Source organism: Cydia splendana, chromosome 9, assembly GCF_910591565.1.
Source record: "Cydia splendana chromosome 9, ilCydSple1.2, whole genome shotgun sequence".
NCBI lineage: Eukaryota > Metazoa > Arthropoda > Insecta > Lepidoptera > Tortricidae > Cydia > Cydia splendana.
In genome coordinates this window covers 5,858,118-5,883,143 of record NC_085968.1, presented here as the reverse complement: position 1 = coordinate 5,883,143, position 25,026 = coordinate 5,858,118, and the positions used below count along the sequence as shown (strand labels likewise).

General features: G+C 35.5%; 1 protein-coding gene across 1 annotated transcript; it reads left to right on the top strand.

Moving 5' to 3' along the window:
• Window positions 1–11,131: 11,131 nt before the first annotated feature.
• LOC134793438 (cytochrome P450 4C1-like) lies at window positions 11,132–24,529 on the top strand. Its single transcript, XM_063765009.1, has 10 exons — window positions 11,132–11,357; window positions 11,810–11,899; window positions 17,636–17,749; window positions 17,897–18,082; window positions 18,584–18,780; window positions 19,044–19,098; window positions 19,623–19,827; window positions 21,636–21,787; window positions 22,419–22,595; window positions 23,769–24,529. Exons 1-10 carry the CDS (start codon window positions 11,201–11,203, stop codon window positions 23,945–23,947), a joined length of 1,512 nt encoding a protein of 503 aa, XP_063621079.1. The 5' UTR covers window positions 11,132–11,200; the 3' UTR covers window positions 23,948–24,529.
• Window positions 24,530–25,026: the final 497 nt, after the last annotated feature.

The window sequence follows — 25,026 nt, the reverse complement described above, 5'->3', positions numbered from 1 at the left end:
GTAGGAGAATCGATTAGATTATTTATAATTTTAAATAAAATTGTCGCATCTGTTAAATTGCGTCTGTTTTCTAAAGATAGAAGTCGGTAGTACTGTAGAGATTCCTGGTAACTTGAGTTAATACGAAAATTGCGATAGTTGAGTATTTTAATAATTTTTTTTTGGACCTTTTTCTATTCTAGATTTATGGCACTGGAAGTAAGGGCTCCATACAATACTACCGAAGTCTAATATGGATCTTACAAACGAGAAGTAAAGTATTTTTATTGTTTTGTTATTTTTAAAGGGTTTACTGAGTCTATTGATGAGGCCTAAATTTCTAAATGCTCTTTGAACTATTTAGTCTATATGTGCATTAAATGATACCTTGTCATCCATTATAATACGTTATTTACCTATATATGACAGGAAAACCTATTAGAAGTGTGCAGTCAAGCGTGAGTCGGACTTAATTACTTAGTTTTTGATCCAACCCCTACGGACATTTCATTTACGTTCCACATAAAAAATACATTGTTAAAAATTGGGTAATATACGGAACCCTTGGAACGCGAGTCCGACTCGCACTTGACCGGTTTATAGGTAGGTTTTGCACCCATAGCTCAAAAAGGGGGGGGGGGGGACATATTTTTCGTTCAGAGCTATTATTTCCAAAAATATTCACTTAATCAAAAAATGGTTTCTGAATACCCCCTTTTAATTTGCTTAATTTGCTTGAAAATGCTTCGAAAATTTAAATAATTTTAATAGATGTTTCGTTTACTAAATTGTTGATAATAATTGGCCTAATGCCGTAAACCTTCTGTTTTTTATTAGTCTTCAGCCAATCATCAGCATAAAGCTGACACATAATTATAACAAATATTCTATCCTGAAATGGAGAGTGTGATCGATTTCTGTTACTAAACAAAATCGTGCCATTTGTAACAATTACTTACAACAGTTACAACCTTTAAATGTATGGCTGTTGAAATGATAGTGGAAGACTGCATCTACATACAAACGTGGTCCCCATAACCATTCTATGCCCCTTCGTTTATCTGTTATGGGCGAAAAACATACAATTTTAAAAACTCCCAATTCGTATTAACTTAAACACATCTAAAAAAATCATAGCTATAGTAAATACCTATACATGTGATGATGTGTGTGATGTGTATACCTACATCAAATTGCGTTAAAAAACTTTCTATAATATTTACATCCAGGAAGGAAAATGGGGACTGCGTTGTAGGTATATGGAGAAGCGGAAACGTGACGTGACTCCGTTCAGGACTCCGTCCGCCTATATAGTAGGAAATAGAGTTGATTTTGCGTTGTTGGAAAATTGAACGAAACAAAGGAAAAGCGACTGTGTTCCAATTGAATAGGATTTAAATTTCATCGAACTGAATACTGAATAGGTGCTATAAATAGAACTGTGGGCCTTAGGATGTTAAGTAGAGTCTGTGCGGAAAGAGAAGAGTAGTGGCATGTATGGGGTCCAATACATTCCACGACTCATGTCTTTTCGAACAAACTCTAATGTACGAACATTATCATGGGTGCCGCATTGCTTTTATAAATTGCGTAGGCGCTGAATTGTCTGAATAAGTCACAAGTGTCACAATACTCGTATGATTCTGCAATACGAATTCAGTTACCAGATAGGGGAACCAATGAAATTCTTTAATCGGAACTTGACTCTTAAACTTAATACAACTTTTAGAGCCTCAAATTTTATTTTAGTAACGCCTTTGAGTTTAATAGGTACCTACCTACTTAAAATTTAACTTGATAAAGTGAAACAATAAGTGATTTTCGGAATGCCCCAACATTCGGAGGTGATTCGGAATGCTGAATCGGGCAATTACCCGAATCCACCATAATGCTATTAGAAAGAAAGAAAATAGATTTACTCAAACACATCCTAAAATAGAAAACTAAGCATTATGACAATCAATGGATTCAACCAAAGGCGAAATTAATAAATTAAAGGCAAGGGAAAAAAACGATGAATAGACTGCGTTAAGAGAATCGTCGAAAAATGGGAAAGTAAGTAACATACAAATCATCAGATGAAGAATCGGAGCAAATGGAAAAGCGATAGATTGTAACGCCATATGGAGTAAGTATTAAGATTTATATCGCATGAAAACGCTCCAGATGTATTGTGTGGTAGGGACATCATCAAACAAGGAGGTAGTATAACAATGTGACAAGCAAACAAGCTTTACCTATATTTATATCAGCATGTTGACCATGATTAAGTTGATAATTAATAATAATAAGTACCTACCTGAACCCATACCAGTAAGTTATCAAAATCCTAACTACATACTTAGCTTAATGATAGGTTGAAGATTAAATACATTATCATTAATTTTATAAAATACGTATAGGTACAGTCGCCATCAGATATATCGGAGCGGCCAAGGTGCTCACAAATATCGGAACACGCCTCTATTGTCAGGGCGTTAGAGCGCGTGTTCAGATATTGTGAACACCTTGGCCGCTCCGATATATCTGATGGCGACTGTACACTGTTATACTTGTATAGGTATTTTATAAAATGAATGACTGTATTGTATACGGCAGTTAGCAAAATGATAATTTGATCTACCCGTGACTGTAATTTTACAAATAGGTACTGTTATTATATTTTATTTATTATAATTTTGACCCATTTGACGAAAATACCTGCTACCGTTGGCCGCTTTTCCGTAAGTAAGTACTAAAGTACCTACTTAATTATTATTATTTTCAGGCGTGTCTATAACAGGTAGGAATCTAGGAATTACTTAGGTACCGTAAACCGGGGTTACTTTGATTTGCGGGTCGACTTTGATAACAACTTCCCTCCGCTACTAAAGTGCTGGTTTTAACAAGTTGAAAAATACCTTTGCAGTTATTGTTTCTTTATTGGCAACACTGATAGTTGCTTCACGCGTAGTAATCGGTTGCGAGCATAGTCTAATATAGTGGGTCAAGCAAATCTTGTCAGTAGCAAACGGCGGCAAATTTTAAAAATCGCGGGTTAGCAACACTGTGTTCAAATAATTCGAAAATCGCGTGTCATCTGTGTTTTATCTGTGGAAGGTGGATCGTGAATGACAACCATCATCTTGTAAGTCTTGTTTGTTTACATTCTGAATCGTTTCTATATCAAGAGATATTAATTTCTGCTGTCACCATTAAATACCAATATAAGTATTAAATAAGATTGTGCATGACCTTAAGCAAAGCTAAGGCGCTTACAATGCCTACAGTGCCAACTGAGAAATAAAATAAAATATTAAAATCCAGGATGATATCTACCTGCGGAAGCAATGATTTTATTCATACATACATTCTTGTTTGACGGCATAGTCCGCTTCTAATTTTATTTTGAGATCTTCAAATTTGTTAATCATTTTGTTTAATTTCGTTTTCACACCGCTTTTGTCCGTCCATATTTAATAACAATTTCAAAAAATTACAATAAACTGCGAATGACAATTTGAATTGACGTACGTAGGGCGCGCGGAAAAAAAAGGTTTGGTTCGATGTACATTGCTGCTTTTCTTAGCCCAATGCTGCTCTTTGAGTGTTGCCCTACTTTAGTTTGCTTTACATTGCTACTGACAAGATTTGCTTGACCCACTATAAAACATGGTTTTCTCTTCCCAGAGTGACACAAGCCTACGTCACAATAACATTGCCACTTTATATAGCGCTATCGCATATTATCATAGCGCTGTCGCATGATGACGTAGGCTTGTGTCAGTTACGTGACCACGAAAAGACGGGAAGAGAGTACCAGGCGGAGTATATTACGAGTATTATACCATGGTTGCGAGTGTAATATTATTATTTCGTCTAGAAATAAATATTAATGGCGGGTACGCTTTTCTTCGTGGTTTTATTGGTTGAAAAACTTTGACTGTATTTGTACCGAATGTATTAAACATGTAATTTTATAGTGTCTTAGGTTAATCAGTGTTTATTCGTGAGTTTATAAAAAAATACCGGAATTCGACAACCTACACATGCGCACGTAGCCGGGGAATCCATGGGTCGGGGTGTCTTTGATCACTTATACGTGGTGAAATTGATCCAAAGATTAAAGTAACACCATGAATTATTTTGGCCGCTTACGATTTTTTAATGTATTTTTTCAATAGTTATATAATAAATAGGTATCGTTGAGTCAGTGGAAGAGGTAGAGGTTGTAAAATTATAAGTTTCTATGTAGGAGTTGATCTCCGGAACTGCTCATTTGATTTCAAATATTCTTTTACCCGTTTCTATAGTATGGAATTAACTTTCTCGGTGGAATTTGGCTATATTTTATCCTACGGCTTTGCTTTAGGTTTTTAATTATACGTGCGTGAGGCCACGACCCTACCAGGGTATTAATACTACAATAAATAAATATGATTTTTTTTATAGAAACAACGCCAGTGATTACAAAAGAAATATATCGGGTCACGAGACTACAAAAAATACCAAGAACAACAACTCAATGATGCACTCGCAAACATAGTGGCGGACACAAAATCTATTCGTGCCTCATCGAAAGCACACTATATTTTATATAAAACTTTATACAATAAGTATACCTAAAGGCAACATATCAAAAACCCGGGTGCACAGACCAAATTTACTGAAACGGAAAAGCTTGCAATTCAAAAATCTGTTGCTAAGTGCGATGATAAGTTAAATCCCTACGTCATTTAATAGTAAATAATCGTTTTATAGTAAATAATCTAATAAGCGCTTAAAGTTATTAATTTTTATCATTTGGTATGTTATCAAAGTAACCCCCACACCTTAAAAATATATAAAACTTAAAAAGTACTTAACAACATTTTATTTTATTATTTTTTACGGGCTTATTAGCGGGTCTACTTTAGATTGTCAGCAAAAAAATTAGTGGTTTCAAAGTAACCCCATTCTCAATATAACTTTGATCACGTTGTTTTTATTTAATTCTGAAAAAAATATAAGTCCTATTTTTTTTTTATTTGGCAGTCTGAAAGAAGAAGAAAAACCGATTATTATATTTTTATTTCATACTAGCTGTGCCCGCGGCTCTGCCCGCGTGGAATTCGGTCTGTGTCAGTAAGCGGCTAATTTCTAATCCTAATTTCTCTCCCTCTCCCCTGGAGGCGGAACTTGAAGTAGGTAAAGTTGACAGATGGATATGCTAGAGGACTGTAGTCCAGATAAAATATTTTACAATTAGGTACCACTAAATAAAACTACACTCCAAAGTCAATAGTTTTTTCGCCCTTATTCAAATTTTACACGTGATTTAAACGACAGAGTAGGTAGTAGGTGTATATCGGACGATACAGTAAGCCGTAAGGTATACGCGCGCGAGCGAAAGCGAAGCGGCCTGCCTGTGGCTAGACCGCCACTCACCGTGGTCTTCTTCAGACTCTTGAGGAAGACACGTGCCCCTTGTAACCTCAATGCGTTGCGAGACTTTCGGGAATGATTCGATTGTTTTCGGGAATGCATGGTAATGTGTATAAAATGCGAGTCCCAAATCATTTGACTCCGCAAACGACCAGTGCCGGATTAAGATATTTTGATACCCTAAGCATTTCTAGACCATGGTGCCCCCTCTCCCTAGGGTCATCAAGATTACATTGATTTTTTTTGGTAAATTGAGTGACGTTCATTGCCGCATTACAGCTAAGAATGGAAATTAATCACATCATTTTATCACGACAATTGACAGTGCCGCAGCAGTAACGTTGCAACAGAGTACTTAATGCTGCTGCAGTCGCCACCCGAATGTCACCTTTATCACATCTTAGAATGTAATTGAAAACGCGAGCGAAGCGAGCGCGAAAATGTTTCTATATAAAAACGCAATTTTATAGACAGTTGTACATTTTTACTTTTAGTATGGAAATCAGTCACATCATTTTATCACGAAAATTTAGTGCTGCAGCAATAACGTTGCAACAGAATAATACTGCTGCAGTCGCCATAGCTTAGAAAGTGATTGAAAACGCGAGCGAAGCGAGCGCGAAAATGTTTCGATATAAAAACGCAATTTGATAGACAGATTTGTACATTTTTACTTTTAGTATGGAAATCAGTCACATCATTTTATCACGACAATTGACAGTGCCGCAGCAGTAACGTTGCAACAGAGTACTTAATGCTGCTGCAGTCGCCACCCGAATGTCACCTTTATCACATCTTAGAATGTAATTGAAAACGCGAGCGAAGCGAGCGCGAAAATTTTTCGATATAAAAACGCAATTTTATAGACAGTTGTACATTTTTACTTTTAGTATGGAAATCAGTCACATCATTTTATCACGAAAATTGACAGTGCTGCAGAAATAACGTTGCAACAGAGTAATACTGCTGCAGTCGCCATAGCTTAGAAAGTGATTGAAAACGCGAGCGAAGCGAGCGCGAAAATGTTTCGATATAAAAACGCAATTTGATAGACAGATTTGTACATTTTTACTTTTAGTATGGAAATCAGTCACATCATTTTATCACAAAAATTGACAGTGCTGCAGCAGCAACGTTGCAACAGAGTAATGCTGCTGCAGTCGCCACATCTTAGAAAGTGATTAAAAACGCGAGCGAAGCGAGCGCGAAAATTTTTCGATATAAAAACGCAATTTGATAGACAGTTAGACAGTTGTGCATTTTTACTTTTAGTATGGAAGTCAGTCACATCATTTTATCACGAAAATTGACAGTGCTGCAGCAGCAACGTTGCAACAGAGTAATGCTGCTGCAGTCGCCATATCTTAGAAAGTTATTGAAAACGCGAGCGAAGCGAGCGCGAACATTTTTCGATATATTATTAATTTATTAAATCAACATAATTATTCAATTATTTTTGTTGATATCCGTGTCTTCTAAACTTAGAGTTAATTTGGCAAAATCTTTCCTCGGTGGCTTATTCATGTCACAACGTATTAAATTCAGCTCCATCTGTTAGTTTACCAGGGTACTCAATAGTGGTAGAACATATTTGAAAAAAGTTTGCCCCTCCTTCCTAAGTAGCGCCATAAGATTCAGGGGCAAACTTAAGTCAATCGTGTTTTGTGGCTACCCCCCCTTTTAGGGGTTGAATTTATATAGCCTATAACCTGGCCGGGGATTTTCTCGAAAGATTAGTAAAGTTTTCATCAAAATCCGTTTAGCCGTTTTCACGTGATGCGCGTTCAAATAAACAGACAAACAGATAAACAGATAAACAGACAAACAGACAAAAATTCTAAAAACTTTTGGAACGTGTTCTGTTATCGATTCTAAGTAGCCCCAGCCAACTTTTTTTCAAATATCTTCCATGTACAGACTTTCGACCGTCTTCAGCTTTATTATATGTATAGACATAATTATTCAATTATTTTTGTTGATATCCGTGTCTTCTAAACTTAGAGTTAATTTGGCAAAATCTTTCCTCGGTGGCTTATTCATGTCACAACGTATTAAATTCAGCTCCATCTGTTAGTTTACCAGGGTACTCAATAGTGGTAGAACATATTTGAAAAAAGTTTGCCCCTCCTTCCTAAGTAGCGCCATAAGATTCAGGGGCAAACTTAAGTCAATCGGGTTTTGTGGCTACCCCCCCTTTTAGGGGTTGAATTTATATAGCCTATAACCTGGCCGGGGATTTTCTCGAAAGATTAGTAAAGTTTTCATCAAAATCCGTTTAGCCGTTTTCACGTGATGCGCGTTCAAATAAACAGACAAACAGATAAACAGATAAACAGACAAACAGACAAAAATTCTAAAAACTTTTGGAACGTGTTCTGTTATCGATTCTAAGTAGCCCCAGCCAACTTTTTTTCAAATATCTTCCATGTACAGACTTTCGACCGTCTTCAGCTTTATTATATGTATAGATAGATAGATTTTTACCTATATTAGGATCGTCAAAAAATGGTGCCAAACTCTAAAATTGATCAAAGTAACCCCGGTTTACGGTATATATAAAAAAAAAATCTTTGTTAAAACAACGATAAAAAGTTCAGAAAAGAGTTGTGAATAGAGCATTCTACTCATAATTGTGTTCAATTTAATTTTTTACACTTATTTACTAGACGAAGCATATTTAATAACGTTAGGTACTAGAAAGAGGTATTTTTTGCAAGAAATTAATTGACCTAGAATAATGAAACACAGGTCCAAAGAGTTAATAGTGTTATAATTGGCAATTACCAGCGACAAGGAACGCGTGTAAGGGCCGATACAGACGGACAGCAACCCGACTGCAATTTGTATGGGAACTGCACGCCGACCGCGTCAAGTATACTTAGTTAAAAAAAAAAACAGAAATACCTAGCTACAAAAACTTGAGATTTCTATAAGCTTCAGAATTGTAATATAGTATAAACAACATTATTTGCGGTATTTGACGTCTGTCACTCACAACAGCAATACTACGTTAAATGTCTTGCACATCGAAATCACAAAGGAAAACAACTGCACTGCGAACGTTTACGTTCTACGTCTTTTTTTTTTTAATTTTAGGGTTGGCCGGACACCACCGTTATGAATCGGTAGTCGTCTAAGTAAATCGATATGAATTTTTAATTTTTTTTGAATAGAAATAAGGAAAAGGTGGATAACTGTAAATATGGATATATTTATCGTCACTTAACAGACAACAAATTTGACACAGAAATAACATAAATGTGACGTTCCACGGGAAAAGGTACCTTATGAGGGTTTCTAGTTTCGGAGATATTAAATGTTTTGTAAAGAGGTGAAAAAATGCTCAATTTTTTTTTATTGTGTGATCTGAAACCTTAATGCCTAACGTTTGTTTACCTGTTTTTATTTTTGTTATAAGTTAGTTATAAGCCTAGTAATGTCGTCTCAGAGTTTAGTAGAAAAGGTACCTTATGGAAAAAAGATTGAAAATTCCCAAAAAAACTAGTCAATACGGGAAAAGAAGTTTGGTAGAGAACTGTATTAGCATTCTGCAAAACTAATTTGATAATTTCAGTTCTGGTTGGGGCGCCTCGCAAATATTATAACCGTACATAGACCGACATCACAAATCCAAGTAGACTGCTATTATACCAAAGTTACTCTCGTCAAGTCTTTCTTAACTAGAATAATCTTCATTTGGTTTGGTCGCATGCAGTAAATCAGCCATTGGTTTGCTGAAAAATGCCAATACCCGACGCATTACCTTATGGAATATCTGAGGTCATTGAACCTCAATGCCGCTTATCTTCAATAGCAACCGAAATATATTATTGATAAGAAATAGACGATTTATACCATCTTAACCCCAAAATATTATTAGTTTATCCTAACTGTTCCATCATCATCATGCCTCATCATGTAACTTGACCACAAGGTACCTTTTCATTACATACAAATTATTGGTCTTTTTTAAGATTATTATGACGAAGAACTAATTAAATTGGGGGCAGTTTAATGTAAATTAATATTTTCTATTCATAAAAGATAAACTATAATATGATTGATATTTTGTAGTGATGTATTATTAGATTTATTTCCATAAGGTACCTTTTCGTAAATGTATGGAGCAAATACTGTTATTGTTATGTAAGTTTAAAGTGGCATAAGGGGTTAAATATAGTATTTAGTTGGGGTTTTAGGATTTATTTCATTTGAATGACAGAATTTCTTTCATATGTGCTCAGAAAAATTGATTGTGTGTCACATTAAAAGTAAAAATATTCAATTTTGTGATTTTATATGAAAAAGTCAGAAAATACATTTTCACCTCTAAATCGGTATTGTTTTTTGCTTAAACTGTCTGTCAGTGTCGTTTTCTAATAGATAAAATTTAAATCTTGAGAGCTCATTGCAATCAATCGTGAAAATGAAATAAAACTTTATTTTCAAGAGATTGGTTAGTGTACACATAAATCAGTCGATATCAAAAGTTTATATTTGCATTACAGAACAAGTCGCAATATTTTTTTAATCTCAGATATATAAGGCATTATTATTTGTAGTCAACTATGTAACTTACTTCAGGAACATAGTTTTTTAGGCGGCTAAACTTAAAACTTCTCTATCGTAAAGTTGCTCATTTCACAACATTATTTTCAAAAAATCATATCTCTGTAACTACGCAACCTAGAAGGTTGATCTTTTGTGTTATCGATAGCTTATTTATTGTAGATTACTGGGGTATGCATAACTCCATACCCGCCATAAGGTACCTTTGACCGTGGGACGTCACAAATAAACTTTAAAATAGATCCCCAGTTAGTTTCAATTTTGACAAAGGGTGCGAACTACTCGGTCGGTGTATTAAATGCATTTAGCTTACGGGAAAACCGTATAATTCTAGCTTTATTTAAATCTTAAATAAAAATTCATTATACATCACAATTCGATACCACAGTCTACGTGCCATCCAATCGTAATCGCTTGCTGTGACAATCGATTTGCGTTAGCTACATCTCTATATACGTCAGTCATAATGTGTCAAATACCGCAAATAATGTTGTTTATTACTATAGTTACGCATAATATTTATTTAAAATTCATCTTAAAGAATTTGCGCGTCATTTTGTCAAATGTTATTGGTAAAACCTCGACCTAAGCCTTTGTTATAAAAATAAATATTTTGCCCGGAAAATATACATATAGGTATATATTTATAAGAAATAGGTACTACTAATAAGTAATTCGGTCCCAAATATATAGTCACATTAAGTCGAGAAATTCAGGCCCTAAAATCGTTAAAGCTTTTTATGACAATTCCGCATTAAGCCGGGGCCCACAGATTACCAATTCGCCGGACGATATCAGCCTGTCAGTTGTTCGGAACTGTCAAATTTTGCTTTTAACTGACAGGCCGATATCGTCCGGTGGACTGGTAATCAGTGGGCCCCTTTAAGCCGCGGACTGGACGCAAGCGTAAGGGGTGCGCGGCGCCGGAGAGCGGCAAATCAAGGCCGTTCATACATTGGTCGAGTGCAATGTATGAATGGCCTTCATTTGCCGCGCGCCGCTCCGCGCTCCGTTTGCGTCCAGACCGCGGCCTTAATTGGAGCCATTGACATATTTCTAGTTTGTACTTTTTCAGTTACATTTTTCCCATGCTATTGCCTTACAATAGGGCTTGTAATACATAAATAGTATCAGGAAATTAATCTAATTCATTTACCGCGAAGTAAGACTCTTGTCTTGTTGTTGTGACACTTTGTGCAGTTTTTTTAACTTTAGATTAGATTTGAAACCAATTATAATTTTATAAAAAATGACGTGGTTACTTATACTGCTGGGATTATGGATTTGGTGGATGTCTGGATATAAACATAGGAAAAAACTGAGACAAATAGCTGAAGAGCTGCCTACAACTATTCCAGCGTTACCGCTGGTAGGACAAGCGTACATATATTTTGGGAATGATGAAGGTAAGTAAGGACGAATTAAAGGTTTTCTCGAAGAACTCAGCATGGGGTTCTTCAAAAAAGTAGTGTACAGGTTTCTGAAGGGTCGCGCGGCGACGCGCATGATGAAAACCCCTGAACTTGCAGGTGTCCAAATGCTACGCCGGCTACGGTGACCGCTCACCATCATGCAGGCCGTATGCTTGTTTGCCACCGACGTGGTATTAAAACAAGACCAAAGTGATCCCATAAGTGTTCCGTGAACAAAGTTTTGTACGGAACACTAAAAAGGATTCATTTAGCGGGGTTTTCTTAACATCCAACAGACTATTTAACCATATCATGTGCTCAAAACCACACGTTTCTTCCCAATGTTATTTTATTGTAAAAACTTAACCTCGGCAGTGGCCACTAAAGCTTAATGGTTCAGTGGGTATTGTTACTATACGGTCGGTAAATGGTAATTCATGTTTCAGACAGAATGAATGCCCTCCAAAAGCTTGGACGAGATGCAATACAACAGGGCGGGACCATAGCATATTGGATGGGCCCAGAGTTGACCATCGGTACGTTATATCTTGATTTTTTCCAAGATAGATATGTACCTATATTATTTTAGAGCGTTAGGTTGAGGTTTAGTTTACCCAATTCTTTATGCCTTTAATCTTAAAGGTTTTCATCTATTAGGTTGTTGCATAATTTTTTTCCCACTTCAAAATTTTCTTGATATTTTCAGTAGTCTCGGGAATATTCTAGAATAAATCTAGTGTATAGTAGAATGTTCTCGAATCTTTCACGTAGGGTATATAAGCGCGGGCTTGTTACAGAGATTTAGTTAAAATCGAAAAAATGGACCAACAACATCTTCGAGTGATTTACTTATACGAACACCAATTGGGAACCAGTTCGAGGGAAACAGCAAATAAGATTAACACTGCTTTTGGCCCAAACACTACTACCGATCGCACAGTACGAAATTGGTTCCAGCGCTTTAATGAAGGAGACACAAGTCTAAAAGACATTCCTCATAGTGGTCGCCCCGTCACGTTTGATGAAGAAGCATTGCGGCGTGACCTTGAGTTGCATCCGGATTCCACCACCAGGGTTTTAGAGAAAACTCTTAAAATTTAAGATGCTGATAAGCAATAATGTGTCAACTTACAAAAACTAAAAAAATTAGATTTTAATCCCATATTGTAGCTGGTCCGCTCGACTTTTTTTTTGCAAAAATGACCTTCGTGATTTAAAATTTATAAATATTCCAAAATTAGGAAAAAAGGTTAACACAAATCCGTTAACACATGTTGTCTGTTTTGCATTAATGCGTTTAGTACCTTAACTTATTGCAGTAATGGACAGAACGCATACTAAAATGTCAATAATGACTTAAGAGAGGTTAACTCATTATTGCGGAAATCACATTCCATTAGTTCTGTTTTACCAGAAGTGCTTTGAAGGTAAGTGTACTAAAAATTGTGTCTATAATAAGTGATTTTACGAATTTAGTGTACAAATCTATTAATTCTAGCGGTTTTAAAAAGGTAAATACTAAAGCTGATCGAACTAACGTATTTATAAAACGTAATCACACTAGTTTTGAAGGGTTTTGTTTTTGAGATAAGTTTGCCGAAATAAATTAAACAAAACCGCAAAATGCTGCAGGTTTCTTAGCAATTCATTTTAAATGCCAAGTTCAACAATTTGAATGTATGCACAATCGTAAAATAATTTTATTTTTATAAGTATAATGATTTTAAATAACTTGTTGGACTTGAATCATTCTTGCAAATCGAAAAACTTATCATATCGATGCTTTATGTGGCTTGATTGATTATTGCAAAACATGTATAATAAATTACATAGTATTAAACAACAACAAGTTAAGTGCTATATCATGTTGATTATAAGTTCAAAGGCAGATTAACACAATTAGCAAAACTGTGTTAAGTATAATGACACGTCCTTGAGAAAGTTTCACGTCATCGTGCAATTCGCAATAAACAAAAAGGGGTTTATTGCGACTAATCTAAATTTATTTCGAATATTATCATTATAAATAACTAGTATTCATTGTATTTAAACTGACAAATTCAACAGTTGGAACAAAATCCTAAATTTTTAGAACAAACACCCAAAAACCAAGAAATAATCTTTGGACGTCATTTTCTCAAAATGGTGCTCATGTGGGTTAACACTATCAGCATCCAAATATCACTACAGTACCATAGATCGCCATCTGCAGTCGATGGGTTACCGTAAAGTTTTGTCAGACGAAGTTTTGTGGAGACGAGTCCTGGGTCTTGTACGAGAACGTTACACGAAAAGCCTTTCGGATGCCTTCCGGTAAACGGCCACCAACACAGCCGAAAAGCTGTACGCATGGCCAGAAACTTCTCCTGTCAGTTTTATGGGATTCGCAAGGAATGTTGTTGTGGGAGTTACTGGACGACCATCAGACTATCAATGCCGAAGCCTACGTGGTATCACGTAGGCTTCATGATAATATTGATAATGCAAGACCACATACGGCGAAAACGACCTGTAAATTTCTAGTGGAGCTCGGTTGGACAACAATACCTCTCCCACCTTATAGCCCTGATCTAGCACCTTCCGACTATCTTTTTCGGGCTTTGAAACAGCATCTTCTTAAAAAGAAATTCGAAAATTCCGGCGACCTAAAAAATGACCTTGCCAACGTCTTTGTTTCTCAGCCACTTTCATTCTGGGCTAAGGGTATTGAAACTTTGCCTAGCAGATGGTTACATGTTCTAGATAATGATGGTGATTGTATTGTCGATTAATTGTTTCAATAAATAATTATTACAAAAAAATAGTTTTATTCCAAAGTGGGATAAGAATTATGCAACAACCTAATAAAAGTGGACGACAGCGCGAAATCTTATTTCCATACAAACGTAGTCCTATTTTATGTCTCTAGATATTAACATGATTGAATATATGTTTTGACACAATTGTGTCCCCTTCGTCCCGTTTCATGATGAATATATTTGTAATCCAATACCTGTAAACATACAGTTAGCAGCAGAAATAGTCACTTTTGTTGCTGACTGTACGTAGTTCGCTGCTCGTACAGTCACCCTACGGGATTGTTACAACATTTAGAGCTTTTGCTAAATTGGTAATTATATAGCGTAAGTATTGAACAACCAATTTAGCTGGGATGTTAAATGGCGTAGGGTAGACCGGGGACAATAGAAACACGTCATGATTGAAACAAGTCAATTTTCTCGAAAACTATAATACCTACGCGTCTGACGCAACACTCGGTACACGCGGTCGGCCATGTTTGAATCCTTGACCAGTAGGGCTCGAGCGATGGTGCGAGACAGGGGTGTCCACGAGCTAAACAAGTTTTTCGCGGTAAAAAGTAAGAACTTGCGCTCTCGTATATTTTCTTATAACTTCGTTTACTCTTGTATTTTGACTAATCTAATTATTTTGGTGTTCGAGTTAGGAATAAACGAATGTTTTTAATGGCCATTGATCAGCGTTCGAGTCTTTTTTTTATATAATATTTGACCTTGAAATGAAAAACGAGGTGTGGGGACCATAGAAACAACTTGCTTGTGGAGGATTGAAACGTTTCAATCGTCCTCGCGTTTTAATCGTCCCCAAAAGTAGCTGACTTCAAAATATAAGGAGGTTCTATATTCGATGCACATGTTTGTTCTATTGATGTTCACTATTATTTATGTACCTAGTTTTTGATCTAGTTGATAAATTGTGGATCTACGAAGTTTTTTTTAGAAATCTGCAGTTTTTTTATGTGAACATTTGTTTTTAACAGACTTAATAAAAAAGGAAGTTCTCAGTTTGACCCGTATGTTTCTATGTATGTTTGTTTGTTCGCGATATCTCGCGTTCGGCTAAACCGATTGTGATGCGGTTTTCAGAAAAGTATTTTGTTACTTTCTGGAGAAGGTTTTTGTGTATATAACAAATGGTTATTAACAGATTAAAAAAAAGGAGGATCTCTGTTTGACCCGTATGTTTGTAGCTACCTATACAATATAACAAATGGTTAGTAACTCATGCAGCTGCTCTCAAAAATAATCACTTGGTGATTGTGACGATAAGCTGATGATGAAGGCAAAAAAATAATATTTTAAATAAAAACAAAAATAAACAGATAAAATCAAATTTAAAAAATAACGGCCTTAAATAAAAACTGAAAAACCAAAAATAATCCGTTCATGTAGGTAAATCACGTTTTAAAGTCGGTGACAAACCTAACGTAATAGTTATTTGTTTTATAGAGTTTAGGGTTTTTTTTATTTGGCATATTGCCATGTTGTTTTTAATAATAAAATAAAATAAAATAAAATAAAAAAGCCTTTTATTTCTTGCAAACTAGTACAAAGTCAACTTATTTAGTTTAAATTAAGTTTAAAGAGGAATAAACATTATAATTATGATAGTTAATCAAATGTCATTATTTTCACAAAAATTAAATTAAAAATTGAATTAAAATACTATGCATATTCCTACGAAGCAAGAACCCCTTCTCGGGTAAAGGCCTCCTCCAGAGAGTGCCAGTTAGATCTGTCTTGTGCTGTTAGAGCCCACTTTTGGCCTCGCATCGCATGTAAGGTCTTCCATCTCTACGTTTGCCTACTGGTCCGGGCCACGTCGTTCTGGTTTGTCCATCTTTTGTCTGTCATCCGTGCGACGTGACCTCCCACTTCCATTTCAACTTTTTTGCATAATCTAGTGCGTCTATCACATTTGTTTTTTTCCTAATCAGTGTATGTCTAATTTTTTGTATCTTCTTTATGTTTGTAATACTGCGTTCCATGCTTCTCTGACATGTTTTTATTTTGTTTTTTACATTATTCGATTGAAAGTTTGTTCCAAGTTTGTGCGCCATATGTAAGTGATGGAAGCAGACACGAATCCATAAGGAAGACCTTTTAAAATTAATCGGTAAGTGCTTACTCTTGAGTACTTCTTTATGACTCCAAAATTTATTCCACGCAATCCTTATCCTTCTCTCTACTTCGCGTTCATTGTTGCTTCTGTCGAAAGAAATTTGTTTGCCAAGATATATGAAATCATTGACGTATTCTATTTCGATGCCTTCGATAATAAGTGGGATTATTTTGCTGTTTGTCTATTTTTGTCTTATTAAAATTTATTTCAAGTCCCGTCTCTCTGCTAGCTGTCTGTAAAGTACGTATCATGTAGTCTATTTCCGAGAACAGTTCAGAAACGAGCAGGATGTCATCAGCAAATCTAAGGTGGTGAAGGTATTTGCCATTTATTCGTATTCCCATATGAGTCCAGTTTAGTTTTCTTATTATTGATTCCAAAACTGCAATAAATAACTTTGGGGATATAGGATCGCCCTGTCGTACGCCCCTTTCAATTCGTATGGGCGGGCCGATCGTCTCTAGGTGCACTCTACTTATACTATTTTTGTACAGCTGTTTTAGCACATTAATATATTGAGTCACTACATGTTGAGCTTTCAGTGATTCTCATATAGACGAGTGGGACAGAGTATCGAAAGCTTTTTATCGAAAAATAATCAGTTTAAATTGTTTTTAATAAAACAATTTAAACTGATTATTTTATTGCGTCTATTATTTCATTTTACATCCCGACGTTTGCAACACTCGTTTCAGAGGGTAGGTACACGGAATGGTTGTGATTGAAACATTGTTATAGTTGAAACAAGCACTTTTGTATGAAACATGATTATGCTTTTTTCTGCGATTCTATATCGTTATATTTTATAATTGCATTAAAACTACTTTGGTTAAGATAAATGTATAAGGTCGCAGCAACAAATAAAACTGAAAGTAGTAAACTTTTTTTTTTCTCCCGCGTGGTTTTATCGAGATGTTCAGATGCTCATAAATTAAGAAATATTTATTTTATGCTTGCGAACTTTTGATGAGCTCATTGTATGCAGAGGTAGTGATGAAAAAGATTAAAACAAATATAAGTACTTGCATTGTGCCGAAGATATTCGAGTGTTTCAATTGACCTTACATAGTGTTTCAATTGACAGTCATGTGAGGTCAATTGAACCATGCTGCCCCATTCTCTTTATTAAATTATTGTCAAAAAACTATGGATTATAGACCATCCAAATACATTTCATTTAGGAACCAGATAACGTACATATTTCTACTCATAAAAATATAACGGTTACAGGCGGTTAAAGGAAAATTGTTTCTATTGTCCCCGGTCTCCCCTACCTAACAATCGCGGAGCGCGATGGTACATTAGGCAATTTGATGTAAAATTAATTTTAGTTTGATAATTAAAATTTTTAGGCGTCGCTGACCCTGTGGTAGCAGACTTGCTTCTAAAAAATTGCCTGTCAAAAGATGAAAACATGATGCGCATCGTACGCACTTTCACTGCTAATGGAAGCATTACCGCTCCAGGTAAGTCAAGACTTTATTTTGTTATATTATTAGTATTCACAGATTTTATTCAGATAATAATTATACTGCAGCAGTAATGCTAGAGTCTGAATTCAACCGATATCTTTAAAATCGTGCAAATATTTGTGACCTCATGCGCCTTCACAGTGCACCTTTGGCGGCCGCGCCGTAAAATCCTGTCACCGATCTTCAGCCTGAAAAACCTGCACGCCTTCGTTGAAGTATTCGTGAAACAGAGTGCCACAATGGTGGAGCTTCTACGCCCTATGGCGGGGGCCGGGGATTTCTCCATTTGGAATTACATGGCTACGTACACTTTCGACTCTGTGGCAGGTTAGTAGATCTGAGCTTCTGTGTGTAGTTCCGTGTAAGTACACACTTACACATGAATACTATATATACCACTTACAAGTTGTTGCAAGTTGATCGCATTCATACTTTCTATTATACATTTGGTTACGTGTGTAGGTAATAATGTTTTATTCATCAAATAACTAAAACCTATTAGAAGAACTAAAACAATAACCAACAATGATGTGAAGATGTGAAAGGTTCTCACGTTTTATTGTTGTAGACTTAACAAGGATAATGACAAAAACCTTAATAACTGAAATGGTCTCGATAATTAAATCCTGGTTTTTATATTTTTGAGAAAAAAAAATAATCATTCTCGCCTTCTATTTCCAATTGTTCAGTACAGTAAATATATCAGTTGCCTATTGTTAAGTACCTAGTCAGTAAATTTTCAAATTGCCTTCTTTCATCTGAAACTGCAGTGCTAAGTCTAAAACGTCCAAAATGTTGTAATGCCTAGAAGACTACTTGATTTTTCAGAAACCAATTTAGGCATAAAGTTGAACTCACAGAAGAATAGGGACCACCCGTTCCTGGGGGCATTCGATAGATGTGGCAGTTTTTTAGGCGAACGACTGGTTTCACCCTGGCTTCATCCAAATTTCATCTATTACATGCTGCCAAGTTGGAGACAGTGTAAAAGTTGCGTTAGCTTGATTGACAATTTTTTAAGTGAGGTGAGTATATTATTAGTAGTTTAGAGACATACCTACCTAAGTACACTACGAGTACTTATTAAAATAAGCTGACCTATGAAAAATTGCGTTGTCTTATAAATATTACTTATAAACGTTTTTCGGCTTAAAGTTGCATTTGATTTCATGTTTCTTTTCCTTCTGATTCATTTTTTAAACTGCTGTTAGTTACTCTGTCTTTTTTCTAGTCTTATATTCACATATTCAAATAATGGCGTAAAAATTGGTATGACTTACTTTTTCAGACTATTACAGAAAAAAGAAAAGCCTTAAACAGATTACGTGAAAAGAAAGAAAGTGGTAAGTGAATGCAAATGCGTTAGTTGTTTGTTTTAGCATAGACCACCGATCACGAAGATTTCACATGCGCTTGGCAGTCATTTAATTTAATCTGTTGAAAATCTTTATCAGTTTAATTTAATATAATACCGTTTAAAACGGTGTACTTTCATTTGGGCCAAATACCTATCGCCAAATTTTACTTCCCAACAAACCTATTGCAATAGTTTCATTTCCCAAATGAATCTTTAGCAAATTTACACTTCGCAATTAATTTGTTTGGTCAAATTATCATTTGGCATCATTTATATTTGTCAAATTTCATAAAGACAAAAACTTATTTAGCCAGCGTTTTTTATTGGCTAATATTATATTCCAAAACGATGTTTGGTCTAAATGGTTAAATTTGTATAGGTACGGTACAGTCGTTTAAAACAGACCGACATAATGGGAAATCGGTGTTAAATAAATCGGTATATTTATTAGAAGCCAAGGCAATCAAAAAGTTCGAGAGTCGAGATTATAATACAAAAATTTAATTTCAGATGCCACATCACCAAAGATGATACGAACCTTAGTGGAGTTATTAATGGATACACCAGAACAAGAAAAGAAGTTTAATGACAAAGAGCTTCTAGAAGAATCAAAGGTGATCATAGGTGCAGGCACTGACACATCAGCCATTGGAGCGTGCTACATTTTGCTCATGCTCGCACGCCATCCCAAAGTTCAAGAAGCTGTTTATAAGGAGTAAGTATGCCGTTATTGTAGTTTTGGTTAGGTGCTTGAGAAAAATGGTAATGTTGGAGACAAAGATTGGGGCAGGGAAAAGGGCGTGCTGATGAAGAAATACTAAACAGTGGGTGGAAAAGAGTTAAAGAATAAGAAGTAAAGACAGGTAGTGGAAATCGAATGAAGATTGTAGCGCGAACATTTTTTCTTCCTTCCGTAAGCGATCAAGAGAAATGTATGTATCATGTTGAGTCAGGTATAAGAAATACTCACAAGCTGTCACCTATATAAAAAAATCGGAACATTCTATTTGATACAATATTTTGTAGAACCGTCTTAACCCTACAATGCATGACTTTTTTGTTTTAAGAAATAAAATGATATGTGATAAATATATGTGTTTACTCTTAGGGAAAAAAATATATATACAACGCATATTTTGGAAAATAAAGGGTTTTTTATCTGTGTTCCATATGTGGAACTTCTGTGGAACTGTGGAAGGTATAGAGTATATATGACACATTTTCGTTTTTATATGTTCCGTTTCTTTTTGTAATGCTATCAACAGTTTTTATAGTTGTGGATTGCTTTTAAGTGACTTTTATGGATTTAGCGACCTCGTATGATGATTTTAATGAGATTTTTGTATTTTTACTTAGTCCTGATGAGGCCAGCTTGGAGCTCTAGTGGTGATGTATGTACCAGCATCAGCATTACCAAAACTTATGATGTTGTATGTGGATTCTACAAAATCAGAGTGTAGGACGTGTAGAGGTGATCATGGAACACATTGGTGACCTATCATTGAACTTGATGCCAACTCCGAAATTCTGACAGGTGATTCCGATGTATGGAGTTGAGTATTAGTTAAAAATAAGTCCTAATGTAACTGGCGTCAACTCAACTAACTCAGGAGATAACGATCGACTATTTTATGAATCGCTAAATTTTCACAGGCCTGATTTATGGTTGTCCGCAATATTTCAAAGTCAAATTCACTATCGGCACCCGAAGATCCCATCATCCTGACCCCGATTATCTTTACTTGCAAAGGATTCATAAATAATGCTCATTATCCGCATCCCGTTAGGATTACTTTCGCATCATCTAAAACTATACATAATTATTAATTTAATCATCTGTTATCAGCTCTAAAAAAAGGTTAATAATTTTGAACCTTATGTCTTGGACAGAAGTTCTCAAATGTGTACATATTTTAACGTGAGTGTGCCGTAAAACCATAAATAACCGTTCCTACAGATTACACCAGATTAAAACTTATGCCAACGTCATAAAGACTCTGACAAGTGCAAACGTTCCTCACTTGTTTTGTATAAGCAATATGAACCTCAATGCATGGTTTACCATATCGGGAACGTTTGAAAAATATTGCTCAACGTTATCTAAACATTGCAAAACTATAAAATTAAACTTACCATGGAATAATACACAGTTTAACATTCACAATATATATTTTTTTCTTGTTGTTTAACTTTAAAATGATTTGTTGTCGCACTTCGAAACTTATCAAAACTGATTTTTGCACCAACTCCCGAAATTTAATCGATCACCCGACACCTTGGATATTTACTGCTACCTAGCGGCAACACGCCGAACTATTGTAGTAGCCTTGAATGTAAAGTAACCTTCAAAGTATAACAGCTGTCGCTGCCTACCTGATTCTTGACACAATTCGCACATATTTCGGTTGTGCCATATATGGAACTGTATGCATTGTAGGGTTAATCATTCTTAACTTTGCAATAATTTTCTAATTATGAAAAAAAAAATAAGCAAACTAAATCACTTATAATTTTTTTTTACAGGCTGCATGAAATATTCGGTGATTCGGATAGAAAGGTGACTGTGGAGGATTTATCTCGTCTCAAATACTTGGAACTTGTCATCAAGGAATCTTTGCGAATGTATCCCCCTGTGCCAGCGATTGTGAGAGAGGTCATCGACGACATTACGTTGCGTTTGTATCAATGTTTCACTAAATTTAAACAGAAAAAGTTATATTACATAGTAATTTAAGCTAATTAATAATAGTTCATGCACATTGTTTATGGACTCTGCTGAAAGGCTAAATTATCCAGGTATTTTCCACATCACCTTTTTGCTGTCTATGGCCATCGCCAGGGCTAAAGATTATCACATGCTAAATTACACCAAAATCGGTTATTTCTATTATTTAGATGTAAAAATGTAAGGACAACCAAGACCAAATAAATACCTAGGTACTATAACTTTACAAAATGAATAGCCTCTATATTTAAAAATAAATCGTGTTGTTCCTCTCCTAGACCATTAAGAGTAGGTCAAGATTTTTTTATTTGCATAAACATATACACCGTATAAACTAAACCTAAACCAAACTAAGTAAATCAATTAAAATTAACTTAGAGCGAGCGTGTTTACATATTGATTAGTGTTTCAGTGCGTGTTCATATATTAATTACTTGCGTTTAGTAGCAAATATAAACTCTCTCTAAACACTGATCAATGTGTAACCAGGCCCTAAATTAAAAATCCTTTAAAACTAAAAGTGTATTTATAAACTTGCCTCCTATTCTATATGTATACTAAATGAAACTTTTTTTCTGTAGCGAACGGAACGACCCTCACGAAAGGTGTGAGTATAGCGATGTACATCTTTGCCGTGAACCGGAACCCTCACTATTGGGGAGACGACGCAGACAGTTTCCGACCTGAGCGATTCCTTGAACCCCTGAAACATCCGGCCCAGTTCATACCTTTTAGCTGGGGCATGAGAAACTGTATAGGTAAGGTTCAACGTCATTGTCAATTAAAGTAGATTGATCTAGATTTAATCGACCATTCTTACTGAGGGTACTCTCAGTTGATTTCATGGACTTTTTGGGTAAAATACTTCACATTTTCGTAAGTATTCGAGGGTGGCGGATACTTAGGGTCTCCCCTGATATATCGACGCGCATTCGGCAAAAGCCGATAGGAAAAAGCTTTATGTCCACGCAATAAGAGCGAAAAAGTCGTCGTTCGGCTCGGCTCGCATCAGCCGGCGCCTGCCGACGCGTCGACGGCTTTTTCGCTCTTATTGCGTGGACATAAAGCTTTTTCCTATCGGCTTTTGCCGAATGCGCGTCGATATATCAGGGGAGACCCTAATGCTTCAATCGCTACTTTAGACGCTGAAATATTCCATATGACAGTGGCAAATGTACTGTTCTCTGAATCTTACGGCTGATCGTCACTGCTAATCAATCCGTCACATGGTGCTAGAATGCCCCAACACCAAATTCGGTGGAAACATTGAAGAGCTCAACACCTTGACTGGGAAAGCCGTAAATTATTTTTAGAATTCTAGTTTTCAATTTAAATTTTATACTTAATGCTGTGACATGTAAAGATATGCCATACGATAAATAAATACAGTGACAACTGGAAATTGTACCGCGTTGTATATCGCCTATATGACTTCATAATTATAATACTTTAAAACAATCTACCTATATAACATGCTAGTTTTCGTTTTTTGCTATTTTTGACATTCACACTACAAAAAGACAAAGATTTTGCGACTAGAGGTTTTTTTTTATGTAAGTACCTACCTAACTCGTAATAAAATTTTAATCAGTGGCTATAAAACCAAATCACACGCGTTTCTGAAAACCATTAACTAGATTAAGGTTTTCCTTATTGTTTTGTTACTTTTGGCCTTAACTTCTTATTTTAGTGTTTATTTTAGATGAATAGAGTCATCAACTTAGAGTTTCCCTCCACAATAAAAAATCTTTATTATTTTACCAAAGTGAGGCCAATTTGGATAGGTGTATTATAATAATATTTTTCATATTTGGGAATGACGGAGTTTTGCTGTACAAAAAAAAAGACTGATTGACATGTCTTCTTTTCTTTTAGATATTTCAAAATAAATTCGAATAACCAAATATGTCTCTCTAAATTGCGATTTTTAGGGTACCAGTACGCAATGCTCTCCTTGAAGACGGTCATATCCACCGTCCTGAGAAGCTACCAAGTGCTGCCTCCTTCGGACCTGGATCCAGCCCACTATGAGGACCCAATAAGGGTTAGATTCAACATTATGATGAAAGATGTGGACAATTTTATGGTGCGCTTGAAGGAAAGAGCTTGAATGCGAAGCTTAGCATGGTCACATTCTATACAGTCATTCGACGAGGGGTGAGGGGGGGGGAAGGTCGCGCGCACCCGAGCTGCATACATCGCTGTCATCGCCATTGTTAGTAGCTCGGTACATGTCAAAGGCCGTCGGACCACTATTACTTTTTACACTGTGGCATGGTTATGGTTGTCTTGTTTCTGAAATGTATTATATTTATCAAATACAACTTTTTATTTTAAATTGTGAATCCTGAAATAATATAAAAAATAGCCTCAAACTTTAATTTTACTTTTAAGAATAAGTAGTTTTAAGAATAGTATGTAAAAATGAATAAACATAATTAAAATCAAATAATGTAAAATTTGTCAATTTTGTACAATTTACAAGTTTGTTAATTCATTATAGAATTGATAATATTAACTTCATTAACTTTTCATTAACTTCTCTTAGGATTGATTTTTTTAAATGTAATCTGGAAGAGCGAGGTCTCCTGATACAGGTAGTTTATACCTAATAGGAGGACTCGACCACTATGTATTTACCAACTAAGATTGAAATGAAATAAATTATTATCTTATCTTTAAAAAAAAATAACCTCAAACTATATAGAACGCGTCCTCCTTCACAAAATTGAAGTCGATTTTTTTAGCCAATTTGAGTGTCCCGTTGCTGGGAAAGGGCATCTTCCTAGAATTCTAAGCGGATTGCGGATAACTACCGTCGTTTGGTACCATACTATTATGCTATTAGAAAGGATGTCAGTCATCCGATCAGAACGAATGAAAGCGCTCCAGATGTTTGGGAGGGACACCATCAAACAAGGAGAAGGAGGTTCTATAAACAATTCGTAAAATGTAGGTGATAGGTTCGATATCCCATAGTAAGTTTGAATTTCGCCCCTATTTCTACTACAAAAATGGTTTGCAAGACTATAATTAAAAAAGATAATTAAATATACCTGTTGCGAACGCAACTCTTTATTTGTATAAAATTCTAATGCAGTAGCTATAACGCAGCCGTCGGGCTCGGCTAGTATTTGGAAGCTTTTTCTAAAGCACCAATAGAAGCGCTCCACATACCATGTAACGCGG